The 26,206-nt window shown below is 17.9% G+C and overlaps 6 protein-coding genes across 11 annotated transcripts; 2 read left to right on the top strand and 4 right to left on the bottom strand.

The window, feature by feature from the left end:
* Window positions 1–179: 179 nt before the first annotated feature.
* Window positions 180–3,376, bottom strand: LOC551372. Its single transcript, XM_623767.6, has 9 exons — window positions 3,091–3,376; window positions 2,684–2,836; window positions 2,475–2,605; window positions 2,080–2,212; window positions 1,763–1,879; window positions 1,378–1,461; window positions 1,006–1,158; window positions 463–591; window positions 180–327 (listed from the first exon to the last, which is right to left on the bottom strand). Exons 1-9 carry the CDS (start codon window positions 3,197–3,199, stop codon window positions 218–220), a joined length of 1,119 nt encoding a protein of 372 aa, XP_623770.2. The 5' UTR covers window positions 3,200–3,376; the 3' UTR covers window positions 180–217.
* A 334-nt stretch (window positions 3,377–3,710) lies between these two features.
* On the bottom strand, window positions 3,711–11,393 carry LOC727298 (intraflagellar transport protein 122 homolog). Its single transcript, XM_026443293.1, has 16 exons — window positions 11,243–11,393; window positions 10,660–10,769; window positions 10,375–10,495; window positions 9,770–9,980; window positions 9,473–9,546; window positions 9,009–9,279; window positions 8,663–8,824; window positions 8,160–8,457; window positions 7,478–7,848; window positions 7,002–7,394; window positions 6,523–6,937; window positions 5,973–6,199; window positions 5,013–5,394; window positions 4,600–4,763; window positions 3,999–4,157; window positions 3,711–3,820 (listed from the first exon to the last, which is right to left on the bottom strand). Exons 1-16 carry the CDS (start codon window positions 11,293–11,295, stop codon window positions 3,734–3,736), a joined length of 3,498 nt encoding a protein of 1,165 aa, XP_026299078.1. The 5' UTR covers window positions 11,296–11,393; the 3' UTR covers window positions 3,711–3,733.
* Window positions 11,394–12,107: 714 nt separating this feature from the next.
* On the bottom strand, window positions 12,108–16,386 carry LOC552360 (glycosylphosphatidylinositol anchor attachment 1 protein). Its single transcript, XM_026443317.1, has 10 exons — window positions 16,151–16,386; window positions 15,561–15,778; window positions 15,262–15,418; window positions 14,701–14,909; window positions 14,275–14,492; window positions 13,841–14,028; window positions 13,459–13,586; window positions 13,045–13,238; window positions 12,822–12,986; window positions 12,108–12,464 (listed from the first exon to the last, which is right to left on the bottom strand). The coding sequence occupies exons 1-10, from the start codon at window positions 16,290–16,292 to the stop codon at window positions 12,188–12,190; spliced, it is 1,896 nt and encodes a 631-aa protein (XP_026299102.1). The 5' UTR covers window positions 16,293–16,386; the 3' UTR covers window positions 12,108–12,187.
* A 1,193-nt stretch (window positions 16,387–17,579) lies between these two features.
* Window positions 17,580–22,009, top strand: LOC409315 (PRKCA-binding protein). 6 transcript variants are annotated; one of them, XM_026443304.1, is made up of 7 exons: window positions 17,860–18,224; window positions 18,969–19,018; window positions 19,129–19,272; window positions 19,412–19,471; window positions 20,328–20,646; window positions 20,716–20,911; window positions 21,223–22,009. In XM_026443304.1, exons 2-7 carry the CDS (start codon window positions 18,978–18,980, stop codon window positions 21,918–21,920), a joined length of 1,458 nt encoding a protein of 485 aa, XP_026299089.1. In that variant the 5' UTR covers window positions 17,860–18,224; window positions 18,969–18,977; the 3' UTR covers window positions 21,921–22,009. The 6 variants fall into 6 exon arrangements, with proteins under 6 accessions (XP_006566184.1, XP_006566188.2, XP_026299089.1 ...); XM_026443305.1 differs by lacking the exon at window positions 19,412–19,471 and having other exon boundaries at window positions 17,861–18,224; XM_006566121.3 differs by lacking the exons at window positions 17,860–18,224; window positions 19,412–19,471 and adding an exon at window positions 17,580–17,744 and having other exon boundaries at window positions 18,969–19,272.
* Window positions 22,010–23,961: 1,952 nt separating this feature from the next.
* Window positions 23,962–24,799, bottom strand: LOC725538 (28S ribosomal protein S28, mitochondrial). The gene is made up of 3 exons (XM_001121371.5): window positions 24,494–24,799; window positions 24,223–24,344; window positions 23,962–24,160 (listed from the first exon to the last, which is right to left on the bottom strand). The coding sequence occupies exons 1-3, from the start codon at window positions 24,761–24,763 to the stop codon at window positions 24,007–24,009; spliced, it is 546 nt and encodes a 181-aa protein (XP_001121371.2). The 5' UTR covers window positions 24,764–24,799; the 3' UTR covers window positions 23,962–24,006.
* Window positions 24,758–26,019, top strand: LOC552097 (39S ribosomal protein L14, mitochondrial). The gene is made up of 3 exons (XM_624476.6): window positions 24,758–24,893; window positions 25,345–25,545; window positions 25,607–26,019. Exons 2-3 carry the CDS (start codon window positions 25,356–25,358, stop codon window positions 25,858–25,860), a joined length of 444 nt encoding a protein of 147 aa, XP_624479.1. The 5' UTR covers window positions 24,758–24,893; window positions 25,345–25,355; the 3' UTR covers window positions 25,861–26,019.
* The last annotated feature ends 187 nt before the right edge of the window (window positions 26,020–26,206 follow it).

Below are 26,206 nucleotides of genomic sequence, written 5' to 3'. Positions count from 1 at the left end.
ATATAAATAATTTTTAAATATTTTCTGCATTAATATAATTTGTGAGTATACATGATAAAATAATACTTATATTTTTTAATATTTCTTATTTCTTTTTAATTTTTTTTTCATTAAAAATATATTTTTTAATTTTTAATTTATTTACATAAATATAATTAAAAATATTATACATTAAATTATACATTAATTTTTATATTTCATAATATCAAATATCAATTCAAACTGTACAAGGTATTTGACGATATGTCAATGAAAATCCTTTATTTTCAACTTCTTCAAATTCATTTCCATTTGTAATAACATATAACACAAATGGTTTGGAATATGCTAAAGTGAAAAAAATTATTAGTTGTATTTTTATTAATTCTATATTATATATATATATATATATATATATATATATAATTGTATATTATATATACATATACTTTAAATATGATCATTATATAAAAATATACTTACATGTTTTTGTTACAAAACCATTTCCACAAAATCTTTCTGTACCAATTGCAATACCATTTTGAAATGGGTGTGGAATAATAACAAAATCTTGGGTACAGTTTTCTCCTGCTTGTGCTGCATATTCAGTGCCTATTTTTTGATTCACTTATTTTTAATATTGAATGAAATTTTGAAATATTAATTTATTTCAAAAAGGAAAAAATAATAAATCATTTTTCTGTAATTTTTATTAGAGAAATAAATAATAAAAAAATAATAAATATTATATAATTTTAGGATGAATATATTTTAATATTTTTATATTCAAAATTAAAAAATAAGTTTGTATTTGTACAAAATAACTATTATATTAAATTTAAACAAGAATAAACATTTTATAAAAAATTTGATATTCTATTGATTTTTAAATTTTAATTTGTAATTATATTTTTTTTCTTTCTAAAATTATAATCTTAATATTACTAATATAACTATAGATATATATCATAGAAATAAATAAATTATTAAAATATAAATTAATTAAAATATTACAATATATTTTACCTATTATAGTAGAATCAAATGAACCTGTATCTCCAGAAACAGAAAATGAATTTGAATTTGTTTGAGACCATTCAATAGCACAATATCCTTGTGCCATTCTTATACATACACCATAATTTGTATTTGCAATTTGTCGTGTACCAAATTCTGGTGCTAAAATAATTTATATTATTGAATTAAAAATTTAAATAATATCTAATTTAATTTATGAAATTTAATTTTTAAAATTCTTTTTTTAAAATACTAATTATTTCACTATTGCCTAATCAGATTGTTTTTATAATTGTTTTTCATCATTTATGTATATTTACATAATTGACAATCTGTTTAATTTTTTAATTATTCTTCATATAAATTAAGTAGTTATAATACCTCTTGGATTTTGTGTTGTGCCATAGTTAAAACTTGTTACAATATTTGAGACACTATCATAATACTGTAAACATCCATTTGGAGCTATAAAAAGAATTCTTTATCAATTGGTATATTTTGATATTATATTATTTTATTTTATTTTAAACATTAGATGATTCTTAATTCTAATTTTATATAATTTAAAAAATATATTTTTTTAATATTATTACAATTTAAAAAAAAATTGATTTTTTCAATATTTTATTTTTTAAAATATAAAAAAAATTATAAATTTTATAAATAAAATTATTACTATTTTTTTTTATATAATATAATACAAGCAAATTTGTAAATTTTATTAATTATGAAATATATTTGATAAAAAAGGATATAATATACATGCCTTTATATGTAGAATCGCAAGATAATTGTTGAATTCTTATATTCCAACGATCTTTATATTTAGAGTTAGTGTCAACTGATATCATAATAGGTGTGTCACCATTGAAATCCACATATACTGAAAAATTTAAATCAATATTTTAAATTAACTATATCACTTATATTATTTAATAATAAATATATTATATAATTAAATATTTAATATAATATTATAATATATTCATTTATAATTATATATAGTTAATTTTTATATTTATATTTAATTATTATTAATTTTTATAGGTTTATTTAACTATTTTTAGTAGTTTTATTTATTACAATGTTGGTTTGCATTTTCTCCACAAATTCGAGGTACTATACTTCCAGATCCAGAAACTAAAAGAAACTCAAAGTCACAAATTCCGCTAGCATTTGGTGAAGCAAGAGTAAATTCCAAGAAATCCAAACGTAGCTAAAATCAATTTAATATAATATCAATTATAAATTGGTATTATTTTATAATATTATAAGTTATATAAATATAAATATAATGAAAATCAGAAAATAAGAATATATATTACATATTAAACTAATTTTATAGTTATATTTATTATATATTTCATTATTATATATTTTGTCAACACATTCTATTCAGTTCAATAATAAATCTCAAAAATAATTTTTATCAAATAATAATATAAATTTAAAGTTTTAAATATATTTTATTAACTTACTTGACAAATGTTCGAATTACAACGTTGTACTGTTATTGTACATCGGCCTTGTCCTTCATAAGTTGTTGGATATTCTGGATTTATAAAATATGTATTATTTACATTTGTTGTGGAACTACATGTTTTTTGAACTGTAGACATAAAATTCAAGTTTTTATTAAATATTCTTCTAAATATAAAAAAATTAATTAAATTCTTAAATTACTTACAAACACAACAAATACCATGTCCATTTGCACAAGTACCAGATGGTGTTCCACCATAATCACGACATTCTCTTCTAGTAAAACATGTACCATTTAAATTGTTGCTAGCAAGGCATTGTGAGTTTGCAAAACGAATAACACTGAAGAGCGGGAAAACTGTTTAAAAATTCATTTAATAATTTGATATTATATATGAATTATTTTTATATATGAATATTTATATAATAATTTATATAATTAAGTTACATAGCAAAAATTAAAATATAATTTTTAATAATTTATCAAATTATATATATAGTTTTATATAATTTTTATTATTTTTTCAATTTCTTTAATATTATTTATAAATACAATATAATATAAATATAGTATAATATTTTAGAAATAATACTTATTTTTCTATTACTTACACTTTCCACGAGTCATTGAATTTTGAATTTCAGTAATATTATCATTATTTAATTGACAATTAACGTAATTTCCAAAAAAAAAAATTACCAACCAAACTATACGGAACATCTTCCAAATTATAACTGTTCGAAATACATACAATTCTACTTTAGATTTCGTACAACGGTATCCAAGAAATTAGAATAATTAGCATGTAAATGAAAACTAACTTACTATCTGCTTATGTTTACATAACTGGATTGTTAAATTATTCATTACATATAAAATTCGATTCAATAATATAAATTATTTAAATATATTTTACACTTTATTAATTAACTAATTTATTAAATTTACATAATTTTAATAAAATTAAAACAAATTTCTATAAACAAATTTTATTAGTTATATATTTTATTATATGTTTAGAATAAGAAATATAAAAATAAGAAAGAAAAAAAAAATAATTAAATATATTAATATAGAAATATAGATAATATAGAATTTATAATTATAAAATTATAATATTAATATAGAAAATATATTAATATAGGTTTAAATTGAATCACGATAATTTTTTACAATAAAAACAATATAAAATTATATACATATATATATATAAATTATGTATAAATATATATATATATAAATTAATAGAAAATACTAATTAGAAATCTTATTTATTGTTCTACAAAACGGACAGTATCCATGTCGTAATAAAGCCAATTCATAATCATCCAAATGAAATAGCTAGAAAAAATAAAATTATTATATTTATTGCAAATTAAATATAAATATACTTTAATTTAAAATGATCTATAATATCATTAATCAATTTTTAATTATTTATATTTTTTAAGTATTTAAAATTTTTTTGTATTAATTTAATTTATATAATATCATAATATGAATAATGAATTTGATATACCTTTAAACAAGATTTACAAAATGTAATTTGTAAATCAGGTAAAAGATTTTTAAAATATCTTGTTTTAAATGGTTTTGGCCATTTAATAATTAATACTGTACATGGGTCCATACTTTTTAAAACATTTCTTCCCACAATTATAGTAGAACTAGATTTTTCCTAAAATAAATAAATTTGACATGTAATATCTGTGAAATGTATGATAAAAATATAATATTCTTATTGAAAGATAAATAATCAAAGATATTCAATATATAATATTATTACTTATTAATTATATATTACGCATTAATATTTTTAACTTATGAAATTATAAGTTAATAATTATAAATTTGATGAGCAAATATAGAAATTTTTGAAATATTGTTATTTAAAAAATTAACTTAATATTTCAAATTAATTTATTTATAAGATAGAATATAACTTTTATTTGAAATTATTTATTTTAAATTATTATTTCATATAAATTGATATTTATATGTTATTAAATAAAAAAATATCAAATACAAAAATCCAAAACATTTTTATAAATTTGAAATTCAAATGAAATTATATCTGCACATCATTTCTTAGTAAAATTATTATGAATTTATGATGATACCTCATATTTCATTAAACGGGCCGTAAAAAGATCTACTTCAGTATTAACAGAAAATTGATCTGTATCTGAAATATCATTAGATAATGATGATTCATTTATTAACTTTTCTGCTTCTTCATCAGATATACTTTCTTCTAATTCAAATTCAACCAATGGTAAAATTTCTGTAATTTTGTAAATATTGTTATAAAAATTATTATAAATATATTAATTACAATTTATATTTACAAATAATTAAATTACAATTTCAATAAATATTATAAACATTTTTTTAAATTATTAAAATATTTTTATAAAAATTTAATTGTTTTTAATGTTATTCTTTATATGTAATTTATAATGATATAATGAGTATTTTTAATAAATAAAAAAATAAATCACATATATATATACACACATTAAATAATATTTACCAAACATTACAAAAGAATATTGAAATTTTAATCCACATTGCACACATTTTCCTTCATTGTTTGATGGTAACAGAGGATTAAAAGTTGAACATTTATAACAAAGTGGTAAAAGTTCTTCTGGATCTTTATAAGATGAAGCTCGAGCATTTAAGTTTGAAATTTCTAAATGACTAAATTGATTTATTGGAATTTTTATTTTTCGTAGTTTTTCGAGTAATTGCATACTTAGTTTATTAGCACCAAGAAAATTGGCTTGTTTTAATAATGTATATATTATAATAAATCTCGAGATTCCTTCAATCTGAATATTTTCAGTTTTAATTAGAAGAAATCGAGCAATGTTGAAAAGGGCATCTGGCATTAATGATGTAAATGGTTCTTCCTACAAAATATATTATTTAATAATTCCTAATATAAAATTTCATTTTAATATTACATTATTATAATATTTTAATTTAATATAATTATAATATAAATATAATATATATAATATAAATTATATTATTTGCTAATATTTTTTAAATTATAATTTAAAATTTATATAATGTAATTTTATACTATATTTTAGATATATTAAAGTCCGATATATAAAGTCCGAGTTTGAAATTTTAGAAATATTGAATTATTGGACATATTTATAATGTAGATAAAAAAAATAAATAAAAAAAATTTCAAAAATAATCATGATTAATATAATATCATTTATTAACAAAAAATGAATGAAATTAATTAAATAAAATTATTATATTAAATATAATTATCAAATAATGTTCATATAATTGTTATAATTAAGGTATATTGGATTATTGAATACTAAGTTATCAAAATTTTATTTTTATTAATATATTATTATTATTATAATGTTCTTTGTAATTTTTATTTTATGTTTATATAATCTATTGTATTATTATATAATGTATTGGAATTATTAATATATTGTAAATTATATTTAATAATTACCACATATTTATGCACTTCATGATATGCATAATAAATTTCAGCTTTTTCATAATATTGAAGAAATATTGTTTGTAATTCATCCGTAGTTTTGTTAAGATTTAAACTTATTTGAGAAAGTAGTAAATAAAAATAAGAAGCATCACGAAATCTTTTTTCAGTAACTGCATTTTTAGCTAACATTATCAAAACCATTATAGATTCATCTGATTGGCCAGCTATCTGAAATGCTACAGAATTGAATGAATTTTTTTAACTTTATATTTTTAACTTTAATATTATTTCACATAAATTTAATATAAAGAAATCATAAAATATTATTTTTATATTTTTTAAAATACATTTTTATTATATTTTATTTAAATATTAATTTTAATAATATATAATATTATTTAGATAGAAAACAAAAAATTATTGAACAAAATTATTGAACATTAACAAAATTTAAATATGAAAAATTCTTAATTTCTTTTAATTATTAGTTCCTATTTAAATGGATATACATATATATGTATATATATATATACACAAAATAATATTTTTTTATATTTACCTTTTTGTGCTTCGGAAAAATGACCAGTTTCTGCCAACCATCTTGCATATGGTCCATATATTCTAGCTTTCAGTTTTGGATTTCTTTCAGCTAATTCAAAAGCTTCTGGCCAAGCTTGAGCTTCTACTAAAACATCTGCTACATCAGGATCATCTCCTAAACGGCTAAAAATTTCTGCTGCACCATGTGTTGCACCTAGTCTTTTCAATTTTTTAGCTATTATAGTTAGATTATCTCTATCTGTCTTATCAAGTTGTCTGCCAACTTTAATTAACATGTCAATCCAACCATATTCTGCAATTATATTTATGGCACGATCAATATCTCCTGCTGAAAGAAACATTTCTGCTGCAGCACGAGGTTCTCCAAGACTTTTGGCCCATTCTGCTCGTTTACGAAGTAAAATAGTACGATCCTAAACATATTATTAAAATTTTTTTTATTTTATTTTTTTAAAAAATAATATATATTTTACTAACCTGATTGTTTCCACTAACAATAAATTCTTGTGCAATATCAAACATACGTAAATCAGAATACATAGTTAATGCATATTGTTGTAAACCAGCTTTTTGAAAAAGTTTTGCAGCATCTTTTAGCTTTCCCATAGCAGCTGCAGTAGTAGCCATACATGCTTCTCGTCCCCATTCTCCAGATTTAAGTTTTTCTTCTACTTCTGACAAAACTTCTATGTATCTTAAATTTTTAACTCTAGCAAAAGAAGAGTATGCTATATTTAATTCTAAATTTTCTAATGCAGCAATTCCTAGAGCAAACCAGTCAGAATCTGCTACTCCAAGACATGCTATATTATAAGCATCAGAAAAAAGACTAATATCGATATATTGATACATAAATAATGACAGTGGGACCTATATATAAATAATAAATATTTCAATGTAATAATATTGCTTACAGTATGTAATAATTGTTTATAATTAAAATAGGAATTTACCTCTATAGTAACAATAGAACAACCATTTAAACAATACACTTTTGATTTATTATGACCCATAACAAGTCCAGAAAATTTTTGTCTATATTCTGTAAAATTTCCTACTTTTATTGCTAAATATTCTCCAGTTGAAAAACACATTATTTCTTCAAAACAAGTATTAAAAGCCACACTATTTACATTTTGAAATTCTTGAAGTTTTTCTTCTGTATATAAATCAAACACATAAAGAATTCCATGATCACTAACAACAGCAAGTTTTTCTTTTAATGAGCTAATATCAAGACATCTTACAGAACTTTCAATCTTTAGTAAGTATGCTGGAAAAGGATTATCTAAATATATTTTTACTATATATCCAGTATTTAAACCTAAAAAATATAAAAACATTTTTATATTTTAAATATATTTATTAAATATCTTAATTTTATTTAATCAAAATAATCAAAAATAATTAAATAAAAAAAATTGCTTATATAAAAAAATGATTAAATTAATGTAAATAAAAATTTAATAATATTAACAAGTATAATTATGATAGTAAGTATATAATTATGATAGTATAATAATTAAATTAATAATTTTAATGGATTTTTAAAAAATTGCAAATATTAATTTTATTTTATTTTATTATTAAATAAAGTATTTTTTTTTATATTAATTCATATAAAATTATAAAAACCTATAATAAGGCATTCTTGTCCAATTGGTCCACCAATAACTTTTATATAAGTTATAAGTCCATCAAGTATCCATTCTCTTTCTATTATACCATTAAAAGATAAACTTTGCAATCTTCTTTCTGTACATAAAATTAAATTATTTGTAGTTATGACTAATAAATTACAACTTAATGCTTGATTTAATTTTTCATATATTCGATAATGCATTCCATCATTAGAATTTAATGGTTCATAAATTATTACTCGTTCTGATAATTGAACTGCTAATCTATTCTTGTACACAGCAATGCGATGTATCTAAAAATAAATAATTTTAATAACAATATATATTAATTTTTTAAATTTCAATTATAATTTATCATTTTATATAATATATTAAATATAAAATAATATAATATATAATATATAAAAAATATTTTTCTATATATTTTAATTTAAAAATTAAAAAAATCTAAATTTTAAATTTATTATAAAATTACTTTTTTATACTTTTTTTACTTACTAAATCTTTACACTTAATACGAACTTTTTGACTAGTAATTAAATTTTGTATTATTACATCAGTCATATTTTCTCTATATGCATATCTATCTCCATATAATCCATGAATAATGTCCCAAGATAACTGCAAATATGTTATTATTCCATCTTGACAACCAAGAGCCTAAATAAACAAACATATAATATCTTTGTAAATAATTATATTATAAATATATTATAAATTTTATGAATCAAAATATATCATAAAATAATAAAATTATACAGTTATTAATTAAAGAAAATAAACTGAATTAAAAAAATAATAATTTTTTAATTAGAAATTAAATAATGGAAATTTTTAATCATACAACATGTGTAGAAGTTGGATGTACAGCACAACTCCAAATCCAAGAGGAAAATATTCCACCAACATTAATTAATTGTATTCCATCATATGTCATTAGTATACATTGTTTATTACTTCCACAAACTAAAATATATTGACCTCCTGCAAAATTACACATTTTAAGAGGTATAAAATTAAGTAATCTATCTTTTCCAAATGGTTTGCCTGAAATTGAATAAAAAGATATGGTCCCATTCCATTCAGCAATACAGAGAACATCTGTTGATTCTTCCCTGTGAATAATATAGGAATAAATTACTATAATTTCATTAATTCTATATAAAAAATATTTAAAGTACGATTATCATATTATAAATTATAGTATAATATAATAAAATAAAATTTATAAATTAAAATCAAAAATAATAAATTAAAGAATATAAATTTTAATATAAGTTATATTTGTTATATAATTATTTTTTTTACCATTGTCTATTCCACAATAAACTCCAAATAGGTGTTCCAGTTTGTCTCTCAATTCGTGTTTGTTCTTCTCCATTCTAAAAATATTATAATAAATTAAAAATAATATTTTTTAATTTAATATTTTTTATCGAAAATTTTTAATGACAAAATTATTTAAACATTATATTATTCAAAATTGCAAAACAAAAATAAAGAAAAATAATATTATATATTAAGATTATATTTTTATATAAGATTTTTTTAATAAGATTATATTTTTAAATTTTTGGTAATACATAAGTTATAAATAAAACAAACTTTATTTCTTATAGAAACATAGCCAGATGCCAAACCAATTGCTAGATATTGACCATCTCTTGTCCAAGCACAACAATTTACTCTTCCTCTTGATTTATGCTTTACAACAGCTTTTTGTTCTGGAGACCAAAATGCTATATCTGATAAAGAACAACTTAAAAGTTGATGTGATACTGGATTGAATTGCATAGTTTGAACAGCTTCATTATGTCTAAAACAGAATTATAAATATATAATCAATAAATTTTATAGTATATATAATTACATAAAATTTGTAAATATATAATTTTATTTAATAATAAATTGTAAAAAAAATTCAAAAATTTTATCAAAAATTTTAATCACATTTTCATATGTATATATAAAGATTAAAAAATTTTATATACATATTCTTTATAATGATTTACAATAATACTTTTTATATTTTTATTAATTTATAGTTTTATATTTATGAATTTCATTAGTTATTAAATTATTAATTATTATTTATTCAAAAAGTTACTTAATGCAAATGTATTTAATGCATATGTATCATTGTATTTAGTTATAATTATATCTATTAGTATTATATTATTTAGATAATTTACAAAATAGAAACAACTTACGAATATTTAAGTATACCCTCTAATCTTGATGTCCAAATGATAACACTTTTATCTGCACTGCCTGATGCAAATTTTTTACCATCTTTTGCATAACATACACAATAAACTACATCTTTATGACCTATAAGTTACAAATAGATAACATATATATGATATAATAGATTATATATCATTATTTATTATTATATAGATTTTATATATATATATATATATATATATATATATATATATATATATATATATATTATTAAAGTAATTATTTTACATTTGAATAAATTTAATTACCTTTTAATGGTTGAATTAATGTACCTTCATTAGTTTCATAAACAAGAACTTGTTGACCAGCAGCAATAACTAATTGAGTTCCATCCGGATTAAAACATAAATCATATATACTGCAACAATATAAATAATATTTATTATTATAAATAATACAAAATAATATTAATGCAAGTTTAAAAAATTTTATTTATGCCATAAAATATAAAATTAATTTTCTAATAAAATGATTTTATTTTTTTATAGAAATTTATTACTCAAATTTATATAAATTTAAATTTACAAATATTAAAATAATAAATAATATATTTAAAATATAATTAATTATAGAAATAATTATCATAATATATTATCATTAATAAATGTTATCATTATACTACTAGTAGATTATAAAAAAAAATACATTATAATTAAAACATTATTAATTACAATATTACTTACTAAAAATATAAAAAAATATAAAAATAATATTTTTGTCATATTATTTATATTAATATATTTTAAATTATGTTATATTATATTTAATGTTAAATATATTATAAATTATTATTTTATATTGAATACATGAAAACACTATTTTTATATTTACCATTGTTCAAATTTATCTTGAACTTTATCAACCCAAGTTGGAGAAGCTTTCATGATTAACACAAAAGATAGCTTTATTTGTTTTAAAAAATTATCATTATTTTTCTATAAAAGTTTGTTTTCATGGTTGCCACGGAAACTATTAAAATGGCGACATCTATAAAGAATCATAAAATTTTAATTTACTTTCATATTATATAAAAAAAAAGTAATATAAAAAATTAGTTCAAAATGATATTAATTAATTAAAAAAATAAAGTAAAATATTATACATATTTTAAATATATGTTATTTTATATGTATTATTTTATATTTTATATATCTATTTTTTATTAAATAAAAAATAAATAAAAAATAAATTTAAATATTTTATAATCATATATAAAAAATTAAATAAATTATATTATTTTATGAAAATGATAAAAAAAATTAAATTTTTCATGTAAATAAATACAAAAAATTCTTATTATATTTTATATATAACATATTTTACAATGTATATATTTTATAATATTTAATAAATATAGTAATTGTGCTAATCATAAATTTTCTATATATTATATATAAAGTTATAACTATCTAAAATTTTAAAATAATATAATTAAAAAATCAATTCATTATTGTTATAGTAATTTTAATTTTTCAGATATATAATTATTTTACTATGAGTATTACTTATATGATAATATATATATATTACTATTTTACTATTATTTTACTATGATAGTAATTGTACTAAACTATAATTACTAATTATATATTATATGACAATTATACTTTTTCAAAATTAATATAATATATAATACATTATTTATTAAGCTGTTAAATAATAATAACAGTAAGAAATATTAATAAAACTATATTACTTTTATTATAATCTTTATTATAAAAAAGTTTATTTATATATTAAATATTAAAAGTTATATATATATATATATAAGTTATATTATAAGTTTATATTACTATTAGAACATAAAATATTCCAAAATAAAATCCAAATAGGAAACATTATAGAAACTGTTACATTATACAACCAATTTCCATAAATCATTGAATCCATAATACTAAATACAAATGCTTGTTTTATAGCACGTTGTCCACGAAATAATATTGAAAAGAAAGAATCCGAAGAAAAGTTCACATATGTATAACATATTATGAATAAACTTGAAATTATAAATGGATGTAAAAAAATCCAGATAAAGGATAGCATTTTGTGAAATCTGAAACATAATTTTATAAATTATTTCTATTAATTATTTTTATTAAAAATTTTAATTCACAATAAATAATAACTCAATAATTCAATATTCATAATTCATAATAAACATATAAATAAATAAAAGAAAAATAAATAGAATAAAATAAATATAAATAATTATAAGTATAAATATATATAAATATAAATATATATATATTTGATTTTTAAATTTATATTATTTTTTGTTTTTATTATAACAAGTATAAAATATAAAAGTAATTTTATTATAATAATTAAATAAAATATAAATAATATAAAATAATAATAAACATATAATAATTTTAATATAATCAAAAAATTATTTTCAAGATAGACTTACTTTGTGAAATTTTGTTTTGGTGTTATTGATAGAATAATAGGTACATAAATTATAGCCACAAGAAGTGCTAGAGAAAAATTATGCATTGCTATACACATTAATATTGTTCCTAATTCTACTAATGCAATTACACAAACTAAAACTGCATTTTTATACTTCATTTGTCTAAAAATAAAAATTTATTAAAATATAATATACAATAATTAATCAATACTAAAATTACCGTTTGCAATATAAAGGCCATATTAATGTTAAAATAGTTATAGCCATGAAACCAAAATATATAGAATCTTCTGTACGAAAATTCATTTCTCTGCCAAAATAAGTAAATACAATTGGGGATATTGTAATCACAATTCCACAAATATGAACCCATAATATTTCTGATGTAATAACACCAATATCCAATCCATCATCCTATAAAATATATATTTACAAAAATTGAAATATAAAAGCATAATATTATAAATATTGAACTACATTTATCATTATCATTCATAAATTATTTTATTCTATTCTTTTTTTTTATAATAACTTTTAATTAGTTTTGTAAATATATATTAATATTTTTAAAATATAAATATATATTAATATAATTTTGTAAATATAAATTAACAATATAATTATAAAAACAAACCTTTGAATGCTTAATAATAGACATTTTTTTATCTTCCACAGAATTAGATATTTGAAGTCTTTGCCACATTGAAAAAGCTTTTATAAATATTCCAGCAATAATTAAGACTAAAGATCTTATATAAAGTCCTAAAATATTTTTTAATTATTTATATTTAAATATATAATAAGCTTTTAAATAATTTTTAAATAAATATATAAGAAATTTTTTACAATTTTTTACAAATATTTAAATATTTAAAAAATTATTATTTAAAATTATTTAAAAATTTTCTTTTTTTGAAGTAATTTATAAATTTTTAAATAATTTCTTCTTAACAAAAATAAATTAGAATTTCAACATAAATTTTTATTTTATTATATAATTATTATTGTTCACTTACCAATAGAAATGTAAGTATCAGTTGATGGAAGTAAATAAAAGAAATAAGATTGGTGAAAACGTTCTAACAAATTATTTAATGATCGTATAATACTTTCTACAATACGACCAACTTGATAAAAATTTCCATCAGAATTTTGGTGACCAGGTTTTTCAAAACCTTCTAAAGTAATTGCTTCAATACCGAATCTATAATAACCATTCAGAAAAAATTATTAAATAAATTTTATTAAGAAAAGTCAAATATAATAATTAAAATATTAAATATAATTAATAATTAAAATTCAATCATCTTTTTTAATAATCTTTTTAATTAAAAAGTATAATAATTTATCTTTTTAAGATTTTTTATATTTATTATTTTTTAAAATAATTATTATAATGTTATATATATATTATATTATAATATTATAATTATAAATAATAATTTTTTACCTATGGAATAATCCATGATTTCCTGTTGGAATTCCAGTAGCTTGACTTGTAATCATCATCAGAAGAGTATTAAAATGATACCACCAATTTTTAAATTTGTTTTTATATTTAACATCAAAACGTCTTTGAAACGATTGCCGAATTCCTTCTTTAGCTATCATATTTTGTGCCAAATTAAAAAGATCTAAATTGGGTAATCGTCCATTTAATCCTTCTATCTAGCAAATAAAGATTTATATTATTTCACCATTTTTTAACAAATTATTTTATATAAATTTGCACTATATTGCACTATATGTACATACATATATATATACATATATATAAATTATACAAAATAAAAAAAATTATTATGGAATTTTTTATCATAAATTTAATATAATTATATTTTAATATAGTTTTAATAAAAAAAAAAATAAAAAATACTTTAACATCAATAGATGAAATCTTCATTGAATGTAACTCCAAATTAATAGCAGCTTGAATTGAACCAGCACGACCAGGAAGATCTCCAGATAATAATACCCCTTCATTACCACTTATAACTCCATGATATGCATCTAACCATGCTTGTATTCCTAATTGTTCATGTTCTGTTATTAAAAATATAATATCCTTTGCCCAGTATTTTTGTTCTACATCAATAAAATGTTATAATATATTAATGAAATATATATATATTTATTTATAAATATATATATTTAATTATATAAAATACATAAAATATTATATAAAATTATATCTTATTTTTACATTTAGTTTTAAATTTTCATTTATTTCCTTATAATTTATATGATATATTTATATTTTTGCAAATTATTATTTAAATGTTTTTATATAAATATAAATATAAATATAAATATAAATATAAATATTGTAAATAATACAACAAGAATACTTTCTATTTTATCAAAAGATAATACTATAAAATAAAATAACTAACAGTATTAATACAATAATAATTTATATATTTATGTAAATACTTACTTCTACAAAATTTAGCAAATGCAAGAAGTAGAGCAATAGAAGGTGTAGTATCCAAATAAATACTATTAATTGGTCTAAAAGGAACACTTACTACAATTGCTTCTGTACTGGCTGCTCTTGAAGCTCTTATAATTCCATATATATTTTGACCTATAAACTATAAATATTTTATACTTCTACTATTATAACTCCTTTTTTGATAATGATAAAGAAATAACTTATCATTTAATAAATAACTTTAAAAAATATTTAAAAAATTGTTTACTTAATAAAAAAAGTATCTTTTTTTATATGCTTACGTGTTGTTCTTGAAAAGGATATATTAATGTAAAATTATGTAGAAAAACGTCTAAATGAAGCTGGTTTAATGTAGCAGCTAACCATGCATATGGCATTATATCTGGATATTGTTTCATTTCATGTAATAAGTGTACATAATAATGTTTCGCTATTTGTTCCAAATTACTTTCTTTTGTAACCAATCCTGGTAATAAAGCATTTTCAGAAAAATAGGTATCTATATATTTAAAAAATATATATATTATTAATAATATATCCTACAATAAATAATTGATAATAAATATTTTAAATATTTGATTTACATATTTGATTTCTATTTATATAATATTATATATTTATATAATTTTTAAATATGTTAAAAATATAAAAAATTATATACATTACATACATAAGATAATAATTAAATTTTAATATATTTATATAAATATATTTATTATAATTTAAAATATTTTGTACAAATCATAAATAATATATTTTATTGCATTCTAATTAAATTTTTATTTAATTCATATAATAATTTAATTGATATGAAGTATCTAATTCTTTTAATTTATAATATTTTAATAATATATTTCAATTTTATACTTACTGTCATTAAATACAGGTAAAGCAAGAAATAACATCCATATAATACCACTTATATATAAAAAATAACAAAGGGGTTGTTCCCATTTTAATAAAAATTTTATTATTTTTCCAGATCCTGCTCGAGGATCCGTTAATAAACCCATTATTATTTCTACTTATTCATATTACATGTGTCTTAGATTAATATAATTATAGACAAGATAGAAGATAAAAAACAAAAAATTAATCAGATAGCATACTCTATCTTTATTTTTTTGTTATTTATTTTCTTAGTTTTATTTGTGATACTAGAAAGATGGCGCTGATATCTTTATTCTATCTCTAGATAATAAATTTTTATTCTATCTCTATATTATATAATAAATATTATATTATTTATTTCTCTTTTATGTATACTTGCTATAGACAAAGACAGATCTAAATTTAAATATTTGAAAAAAGTTATATGTAAATATTAATTTGAAGAATATAAATTTAAAAATTTAAAAAAATATATAATTTTATAATTTTATTTTAGAAATATTTTAGAAAAATATATTCTATATTAATTTTTATCATAATACTAAATTAATATCCCATTGTAATTAATTCGAAGCAAGTATTCTAAAATAGATTATAAAAAAAAATTTAATAAAATAAAAAATAAATCATAAATAATATGTATTATAATATTTTTTTAAATATTTAGTATATATATAGTATATATATAAATAATTAAGTATTATAATATTTATAAAATATTATAATATTATAATATTATAAAATTAATGTATTATAATATTTTTTAAAAATATTTTATTAAAATAATTACAAAATAAGTTTATTTTTAATTTTTGTTCAGTAAAAGTAGTTTATTATAATTAAAAAAATGTATATACAAATAATGATAAATATAATCATATATAAAATGTAATAACTTTATAATATATAACCTATCTAAAATATTCTGCATCAGAATATTTATTTTATTTATAATTTATAATTTTTTATTGAACTTTAATTTCAATTAGAAATTATCATAGTTAACTATGTAATTCAACTCGTTAAATATATATTTATTTTTGTTGCTAGGAGAGTATTTTTACGATGTAAAGCATTCGCTTTAAAAATAAAAATTGTGAACAGAATAATGTGAAATACCAATCAAATTAGTTTTTATAAAATCAATTTAATTGAAATTTGTTATTAAAAAAACATATCAACATCATATAAAAACATTAATTAAAACATCTTTAAAAATTATTATTGAAGATCTTGCACTAATCAAGTATGGACATAATTTATTATAATTCATTATATTTTTCATTCAATTTATTAAAATTTATTAAATTTTATTAAAGATTTATTTAAAAGTATTAATTTATATTATAAATATTAATTTATATTATATTTGTTTCAAGTATTTAAATTTAAAATACAATTACGAATAGAGCGTCTTAACACTTCAAGGGTAACAACCTTGTCCAAAATTTCCAATTGGCTATATAAGAAAAAATTAAATTTTTATATTTAAATAGAACATTTATTAAATTAAGTATAACAAGATAAAAAAATAAAATATTGTTTATTAATTATAACAAATAATAAAAATACAAGTAAGTATATAATACACTTGTGTAATTTTTATGTTTTCAGCAATTGTTTTTGGTTTCACTCAACAATTACATATATATGAAAGAAAATGACCATCATAAAAATCAATATGTTAGAATATTTGCTTTGAAAATTAATTTAAATTTATTTTTATTTTTGTGTAACAATGAAAATAGTGAGAAAAAATTCACCACATTTATCCTTCAAGTATACCTTATACAATGAAACTTGTGTCGAGATAGTTTCGTGATTAATAACGAAATCAAAATCATTTAAAAGTTAGAATTATTTCCAATCTCTGGCTTATTTAACATAAAGTACTGTGTTGTTTTTATAATGAAACTTTTCTCAATTTGATATCAAATAATTGAGAAACATGTCTCAAAATAAGTTTCATCGTATAGAGGATGTTTTAGAAATAAAAATTAAAATTTATATGTTATATTGAATTGATTTTTTCATAAAAATAATTCTTATTTAAGGTATTAGCATGTATTGATTTTCGTTTCATATAAATAATCTTAAAATTTATCACAAACGAAATGTAAAATATAAATTTTTTGATGTATCACTAAATTATTTTCTTTATTTATTATTGATAATATAATAGGATATTTGGAATAATATTTCAAGATCATGCAATTAATATTCATCAAATAAAAATATATATTCTTTTTCATTAAAAATTTTAATAAATATGAATAAAATTAATTTTGGAATTATAAGACTTTCTCAAATATAATTCTGTATAATATATAATATATAATATATGATAATATAACAAATTAATCTTTATCAAATTTAAAACAATAGATTTTTATTGGTATGAAGTTTTAAAAACTATAATATGTAATATTTTTTCTTAAATATTTTTTTAAAATAATTAATCATTTTTTAAAATAAAAAATTTATTTAAATGAATAAATTAAAAATTTAAAAACTACTCAAGATGAAAAAACAGTCATCATAAATATATTTATATAACAAAATGAATAGAAGTCATATAAAACATATGTTATAGATAATATAAAGCTAATATTTTAGTGATGAAAGTATCTTATAACTCTAAAACTAAGATTAGAATATTTTCTTATTTTTCTTAATTAATATTATATGTTATCAAATCTCATTTTTAATCTTCTTAATCAAAATTATTTTTAATCTTTAAAAACATTTTATATATTTGTGAAATCAAAGTGTTAAACATCAATTTATTCATATTACAGGTTATAAGCATGGATTATGAAGATGATTTCTTCTTCGAAGAGGATAAGATGTTGGTTTTATAAAATTAATTATTTATTTATTGAATGTTACCCTTCAATTTAAATCTGCTTCTTTTTTCTTGCAACATGCATGCCTGTATGCCACGGTACGGTGGAATAGTTTAATGGATCAAACATTATTATCTACAGATAATATTTCTTTGAAAAATATTATTGAAGAATGTAAAGAAAATTCTGTTCCTTTAACCACCGTGTCATTGGCTAATGTTCAATTGCAACAATTTATCACAATGGAAGATCGCATGTATGCATTTTTTTGTTTCACTATCCTATTTTTTATTAAAGTTTTTGTCAAATATTTATATATATATAAATATATATAAAAATATATTAGTATATTAAAAAATATAAACTCTATGTTTTTTTCTTTAATCAAAATATAGACCAGATGTAGAACTGGTCAATCAAGATCAGTCTCTTCATCATTTATCTAATAATACAACGTAAGTTTTATAATATGTGCTTATATTTTATATTATTACTCAATACTTGATTTTGATGTTTATAATATGCTATTCAAATTAATATTGTAATTTCATGTTTTTAATATTTTTAATAGTTATATTTATTTTTATAAACATTTAACATTTATTATTAAAAAATTCAAGAAAAATTTTTGTAATATTTGATATAAAATTTAAATTATTTTATTATATTTTAATTATTAAGCTTTGTTTTGCATGATATTATAAATAGAAGCTTTTTAAATTATTTTGTTTTATTATTTTGTATTATATGTGCATATGATTAAATGTAGTATTAAAGAGTAAAATAATATTTATAATTAATATTTATTACAGATAGTAATAAAGATGGTGATTTTTTTGTTAATTAATCCAATATTGATACTTTAGATTATATATTTTGTTTTTATTCTATATATATATTTACATATATACTTATTATCTCATTATTATTCTTTGATTTTATAATGAAAAATCTTCATTGAAGATTGGATAATAGATTACATGTGTCATTCACTTAATAATTGATGACATTGCCTTTTAATTAATTAACTAATTAACTAGTATAAAAATTATCTTATATTATAAAATACTTTATATTATGTATATTATAATATTATATTATATAGAAAATATTATAAAATAATAATAACTATATTTATTTTATTTATAATATATAAAATATTATTAAAATAATATATATTATATAATATATATATAAAAATATTATTAAAATATTAAGTATTATATTTTAAAAATAATTTATATATTTAAATATTAAATTTATATTATTGATGTGTAATATATATGTATTTTCTTTTTTTTGTTAATATAGGGGTATGACTATAACTTCTGGCAATGTTGTAATACAAAAAGACAGCAGTAATCTTATAGGTATTAGTATTGGAGGAGGAGCACCCTTATGTCCCTGCTTATATATTGTACAAATTTTTGATAATACACCAGCAGCAATAGATAGTACTTTACAATCTGGAGATGAACTTGTAGCAGTAAATGGAACATCAGTTAGAGGAAAAACAAAAGTAGAAGTTGCAAAAATGATACAATCTTGTGATTCTCAAGTCAGTATTAATTATAATAAATTACATGCTGATCCTAAACAAGGTCGTACTCTTGATATTGCTTTAAAAAAGGTAGTTATTATTAAAATTATATATCTATTATAAATTATTTTATAATTATATTAATGAATTGAATTTTAGGTAAAACATAGACTAGTTGAGGGAATGGGAAGTGCAACAGCAGATGCACTAGGGTTATCACGTGCCATTCTTTGTAATGATGCTCTTGTACAACGATTAATGGCATTACAGCGTACAGAGAATTTATATAGAGGTTTAGTTTCTCATGCTAAAGCTACTTTACATGCTTTTTTTGATCTGATACAAATATATAAAGGTATGTTTAAATATAATTTAATCTAATTTTTAATTAGACTATCAAATTATATAAATGTATGTTGTATATATATATATATATATATATATATATATATAATATAATATAATAATATTATGTATATAGTTAATTTACTCATAAAAATCAAAATAAATATTTAATATATGAATAGTTCATAAGAATATACTAAATTATAAATAAATATTAAAATTTATTAAATTATAAATAATTTGTACTGTATATGTATATCATGATTTTACTATTTTAATGTATTATATTTTTATATATTAAACTCCATATATATATTTTAGTATTTGGAGATGCCTTTGCTGCAATAGGAGTAAGAGAACCACAACCACGAGCTAGTGAAGCTTTTAGACAATTTGGTGAACAACATAGGCAAATGGAAAAATTTGGAATAACAATTTTAAAAACTTTAAAACCTATATTAAATGATCTAGGCACATATCTTCATAAAGCTATTCCTGATACTCGATTAACTATTAGTAAATATGCTGATGCAAAGTTTGAATATCTTTCTTATTGTTTGAAAGTAAAAGAACTAGATGATGAAGAACAAAGTTATGCAGCATTACAAGAACCTCTTTATCGAGTAGAGACAGGAAATTATGAATATCGTTTAGTATTGAGATGTCGACAAGAAGCTCGGGCAAAATTTGCTAAACTTAGATCAGATGTACTTGTGAAACTTGAATTATTAGACAATAAACACGTTCAAGATGTTGTATGGCAAATGCAAAAATTTGCAGCTGGTTTAGCAAAATATTATTCTAACACACGAGACTTATTATCTGCAGTAATGTTATTTCCTGTTGAAGTTGATTTATCACATTCAGCATTTCAATATAAATCCACTGGTCCTCAAGTAATAACTGATGGAGAAGATATAGATGAATTTGAATCTGAAGAAAAAACAAATATAAATGAAGATTTACTTATAGATACACAGAACTTTTCACTCGTAACGTCAGAATCTAATAATATGTAGCAATATGTTTCTTTTGCAAAAAATTTTAATTATTATGCTCTTTTATTAAAATTTAATCAAATGATATTACAGTGAAATTTTTCCATATTATTTTTAATGAAATTTTATATTCTTCATATTTTATTATTTATTATATTATTTTCCATAGTATAAAAAAATAATATCAAATATTATTATTTTGAAAAATTATATATTTATAATAGATATATATATATATACATATATATATATATATATACACACATACACATATACACAGCATATTTTATATTTATATTCTAGCTATTCTTATTTTCTTAAAAATATTTTTATTAAAATTTTCTTGATACTATAAATATTAATTATAAGATGCAAAAATATGTATATGTTACATTTTTAAGTTTTATACAATAATATTCTTATATTATCGTATATTATATACAGTATTAATATATTTATTGTACGATATCTATATGATATCTTAATGTATGGGATCTAAAGACCAAAACAAACGCAAAAGTTGATATATAAAAATTTTACTTAAAGTTTATTTATTAATAAGCAATAAAAATTTATATTAAATGAAATGGAAAATAGATAGAAAATAGATAGAAAATAGCTTTATTTCTGTCACATAAATATATTAACACTCATATATAAATATTTCAAAAATATATAATTGTTATTTTACAGTCAAATCTTTATGTTGCTTAAATATTTTATTGAATTAATAATGAATTTAATGTTTCTTCATAATATATATACATACATATATATACATATATATATATATATATATATATATGTAAAAATGTAAAATTTATGATATATAATGTGGAATATCTATTATTATGTTGCAGAATTAATTGATTTTATAAAAATAAAATTCTATGTCTGTTCTATGTTATCTTATATGTAAATATAACCATTAAAATCATATCAAAATATACTATATATATATAGCTTATACATATATAAAATAATTCTTAAAAAATATTTATAAGATTTAAATATAAAATATTTTTATAAATATTGTTATTCTTAAAATACTGCTACTAAAATCACATCATCACGATTTAAATTTTCATAATCGGCGATCAATGAATGTATAACATCAATTTCATCTCTTTTCATCTTGTGAAACCGATTTCCATTAAAATAACATACAATAAATTAGTTTCACAATAAATTTTCAATTTTAGCAGTATTAAAGTAACATAATATTTATTATAAATCTAATCTTTTAATACGATCTAATCTTTTAATACGATTTTTCAATTAAATATTAAAAATATTAAAAATATATAATAATTTTTTCAATAGTTATTTTTATGAAATAATTATTTAATTATTTTTATTATTTATTTTCACTTATATATTTATTCAATTTTTTTAATCTTATCTTACTTAAATCTTTAATTCAGAAATCTTATTTTTTTTTCCATTTTAAAAAATAATTTCTTTTCATCAGCTTGCATCTAAAATAAATTGTAAATTATAGGAATATGGGATTTTCAAGCATTAATTTGTTATTAAAAAAAAATTGAATCTAAAAATCACGAAATTAAAATTTTTTTTTTCATTTAATGATTTATAATATATTGAATTCGTTCATTTTAGAAATATAAATTAAAAAATATATTAATAAATTAGATAAGTATAATATATCAATATTTATAAATTTTATAATTTTGAATGAACTAAGAAATAAGTTATTTGATCCAAAAGAAAAAATTATAAATATTCTATATATATATATATATATATATATATATATATATATATATATATATATATATATATATATGTGTGTAGATATGTAAATATTTTTGTATAAAAATTATATCAGAAAATTTCTATATAAATCATAAAAAATTTTTAATAAATCTAATTCGATTAATACTAATAATAACTCTCTAATACACTTAGTAAAATAAAGATTAAGTTATATTAGTTATAAGCCTAAATCAAATATATATTTATTTATTTATAATGTAAAATTTTATTGCTAAATTTTCATTTATAATATATGTAAAATGTTAAGAAAATAAAAAAAGATATGTAACTTAATCTTTAAATTTTTCTCCTTTATTTAAAAAAATAATAACTACATTTTCATTTTGTTAGATGAAGTATACACTAAACCAAGAAGAATACAATCTGCTTCTAACATTGTTAAATCTGTAGATGCACCTAAAAATCTTGTTGATAATTCCAAATCTTTTATTAATAATTTGACTTTTGAGCCTCTTTTATATTGTCTAAAATAATAATAATATTTGAATTATGATTTATTAGAATAAAAATTTCACTTATAACTTACAATGAGTTTTTTTGAGGTCTTGGGCACACACAATGAAATTTCCATCCAAAATCAATGTATAAATCATTATTAACAATATGAAAAATTTCTCCCAATACTACTTTTCCTTCTGGATTTCCTAGCTGAAATATGATTAATATAACAAAATATAATAATATTAATATAACAAATATATTAATATAAAAAAAATATATAAATTATAGAAAAAAAATAAGAAAAAGAAATTGAATAATATAATGTAATGTAATGTAATAAAATATTTCATATTTACATCTATGAATTTAGAATTTCGAAGTAGTGAAGCGAAAGTATCCTGTCTTGGAGTTAGTAGATTATTTTTAACTTCGAGATCTTTTGAAAATTGAGGAATTTCTTTAAAATTAGCAGATTCTGTTTTCTCGCTTTGTTTTTTGTCTTTTGTTACATTTATATTTAAATCTTTTTTTATACTATAATTTCGAATAAATAACAAATTGATTTGAGGTATATAAGCAAAACATAATTGTTTAATTGCCTTCCGACATCGTTGAACTTTATTCATTTTAGTGGAAAAAAAATGTGTTTCGATAATACTATATATAGGTTATATGTTTAACTTTTTTCTCAATTCTTAACCATTCTTAAAGTTCGCAACAAAACAAAAATAGTTTTAAAAAGTTTTAATAAATTGAGTAAGTTATATTGAGTAATAGATATTATGTTAAAATAAATTAAGATGTAAATATTAGAAACATCAATAACATACATCTATAATATTATACAATAGTATATACATTTTTTTATTTTGTATTAACTATCATATATGCTAAATTTTATAATAGATTTATAAAATTAATAGATCAAGGAAATTAAAAATAAAAAAATGATTTAATTAAATTAATAAATTATATAATTTTATTTTTTTTTCTATAAAAATTTTAATAATTTTTTTTTGAAATTTAGTTAAATAATATTTAATAACAAAGATTTTAATTTGTGCGATTATTAATATATATATATATATATATATATATATATATATATATATATATAATCGTATTTAGAAATATATCATATTGCAATAATAATATAATGTAATAATTATCATATTCAAAAAAATAATATTATTTCTTTATATTATAGGTAATATAATAATGCCTATATATGGTACAATGTTCAATATTTTATCCAGGAATGTTTCTACATCAACAATATGTAATCAAATAATAAAATTGACAAGATTAAGAGTTGTGGATAATAGTGAAATTGGAAAACAAGCTATGATGGAAGGAAAACCACCACGTTGTATTCATATTTATAATAAAAAAGGAATTGGTTATATAGGTAAGATAATTACTGTGATATTTTGATAATATATATTTATTTTTATTTATAAAATATATAGGAGACAGAGTATTAGTTGCCATAAAGGGTGAAAAAAAAAAAGGTATATTGGTTGGTTTGAAACAACAACAAAATCCTAAAGTTCCAAGATTTGATAGCAATAATATAGTTCTTATAGATGACAATGGTACACCTTTGGGTAACAGGATTCATGTACCAATTCCTCATATTCTCAGAACAATTATGAAAAAAAATACACATAGCAAAGGTGCAGATTATACAAAATTATTAGCTATTGCTACTAAGTTCGTATAACATATATTTATAAATGTTAAATTATTTATCTATTTTAAATAGTTGAAAATTTTGTTATAATATATATGTGAATGTGTATATATATATATGTGCATTTATGTTTATATGTATTAGTATACAAAATTTAAAAAAAAATAAAGTCAAACTTCAATAAATTAATTATATAATTGTTTATTATATTAATTAAAAACTTATATTTAAGGGAAATTGAAAATTAGCAATTAAATAATGATTATAATGCAGATAAATATTATCAATAAAAAGAAACGAATTATTAATTCGTTTCGAACATGATATTATATTCTATTGGAGAAAAAGTAATAAGATATAATAAATTTCGACCAAT

This window comes from Apis mellifera, linkage group LG10 (genome assembly GCF_003254395.2).
Source record: "Apis mellifera strain DH4 linkage group LG10, Amel_HAv3.1, whole genome shotgun sequence".
Taxonomy (NCBI): Eukaryota; Metazoa; Arthropoda; class Insecta; order Hymenoptera; family Apidae; genus Apis; species Apis mellifera.
The sequence above is the reverse complement of the archived record's forward strand: the minus strand, read 5'-3'. Positions and strand labels throughout refer to the sequence as shown.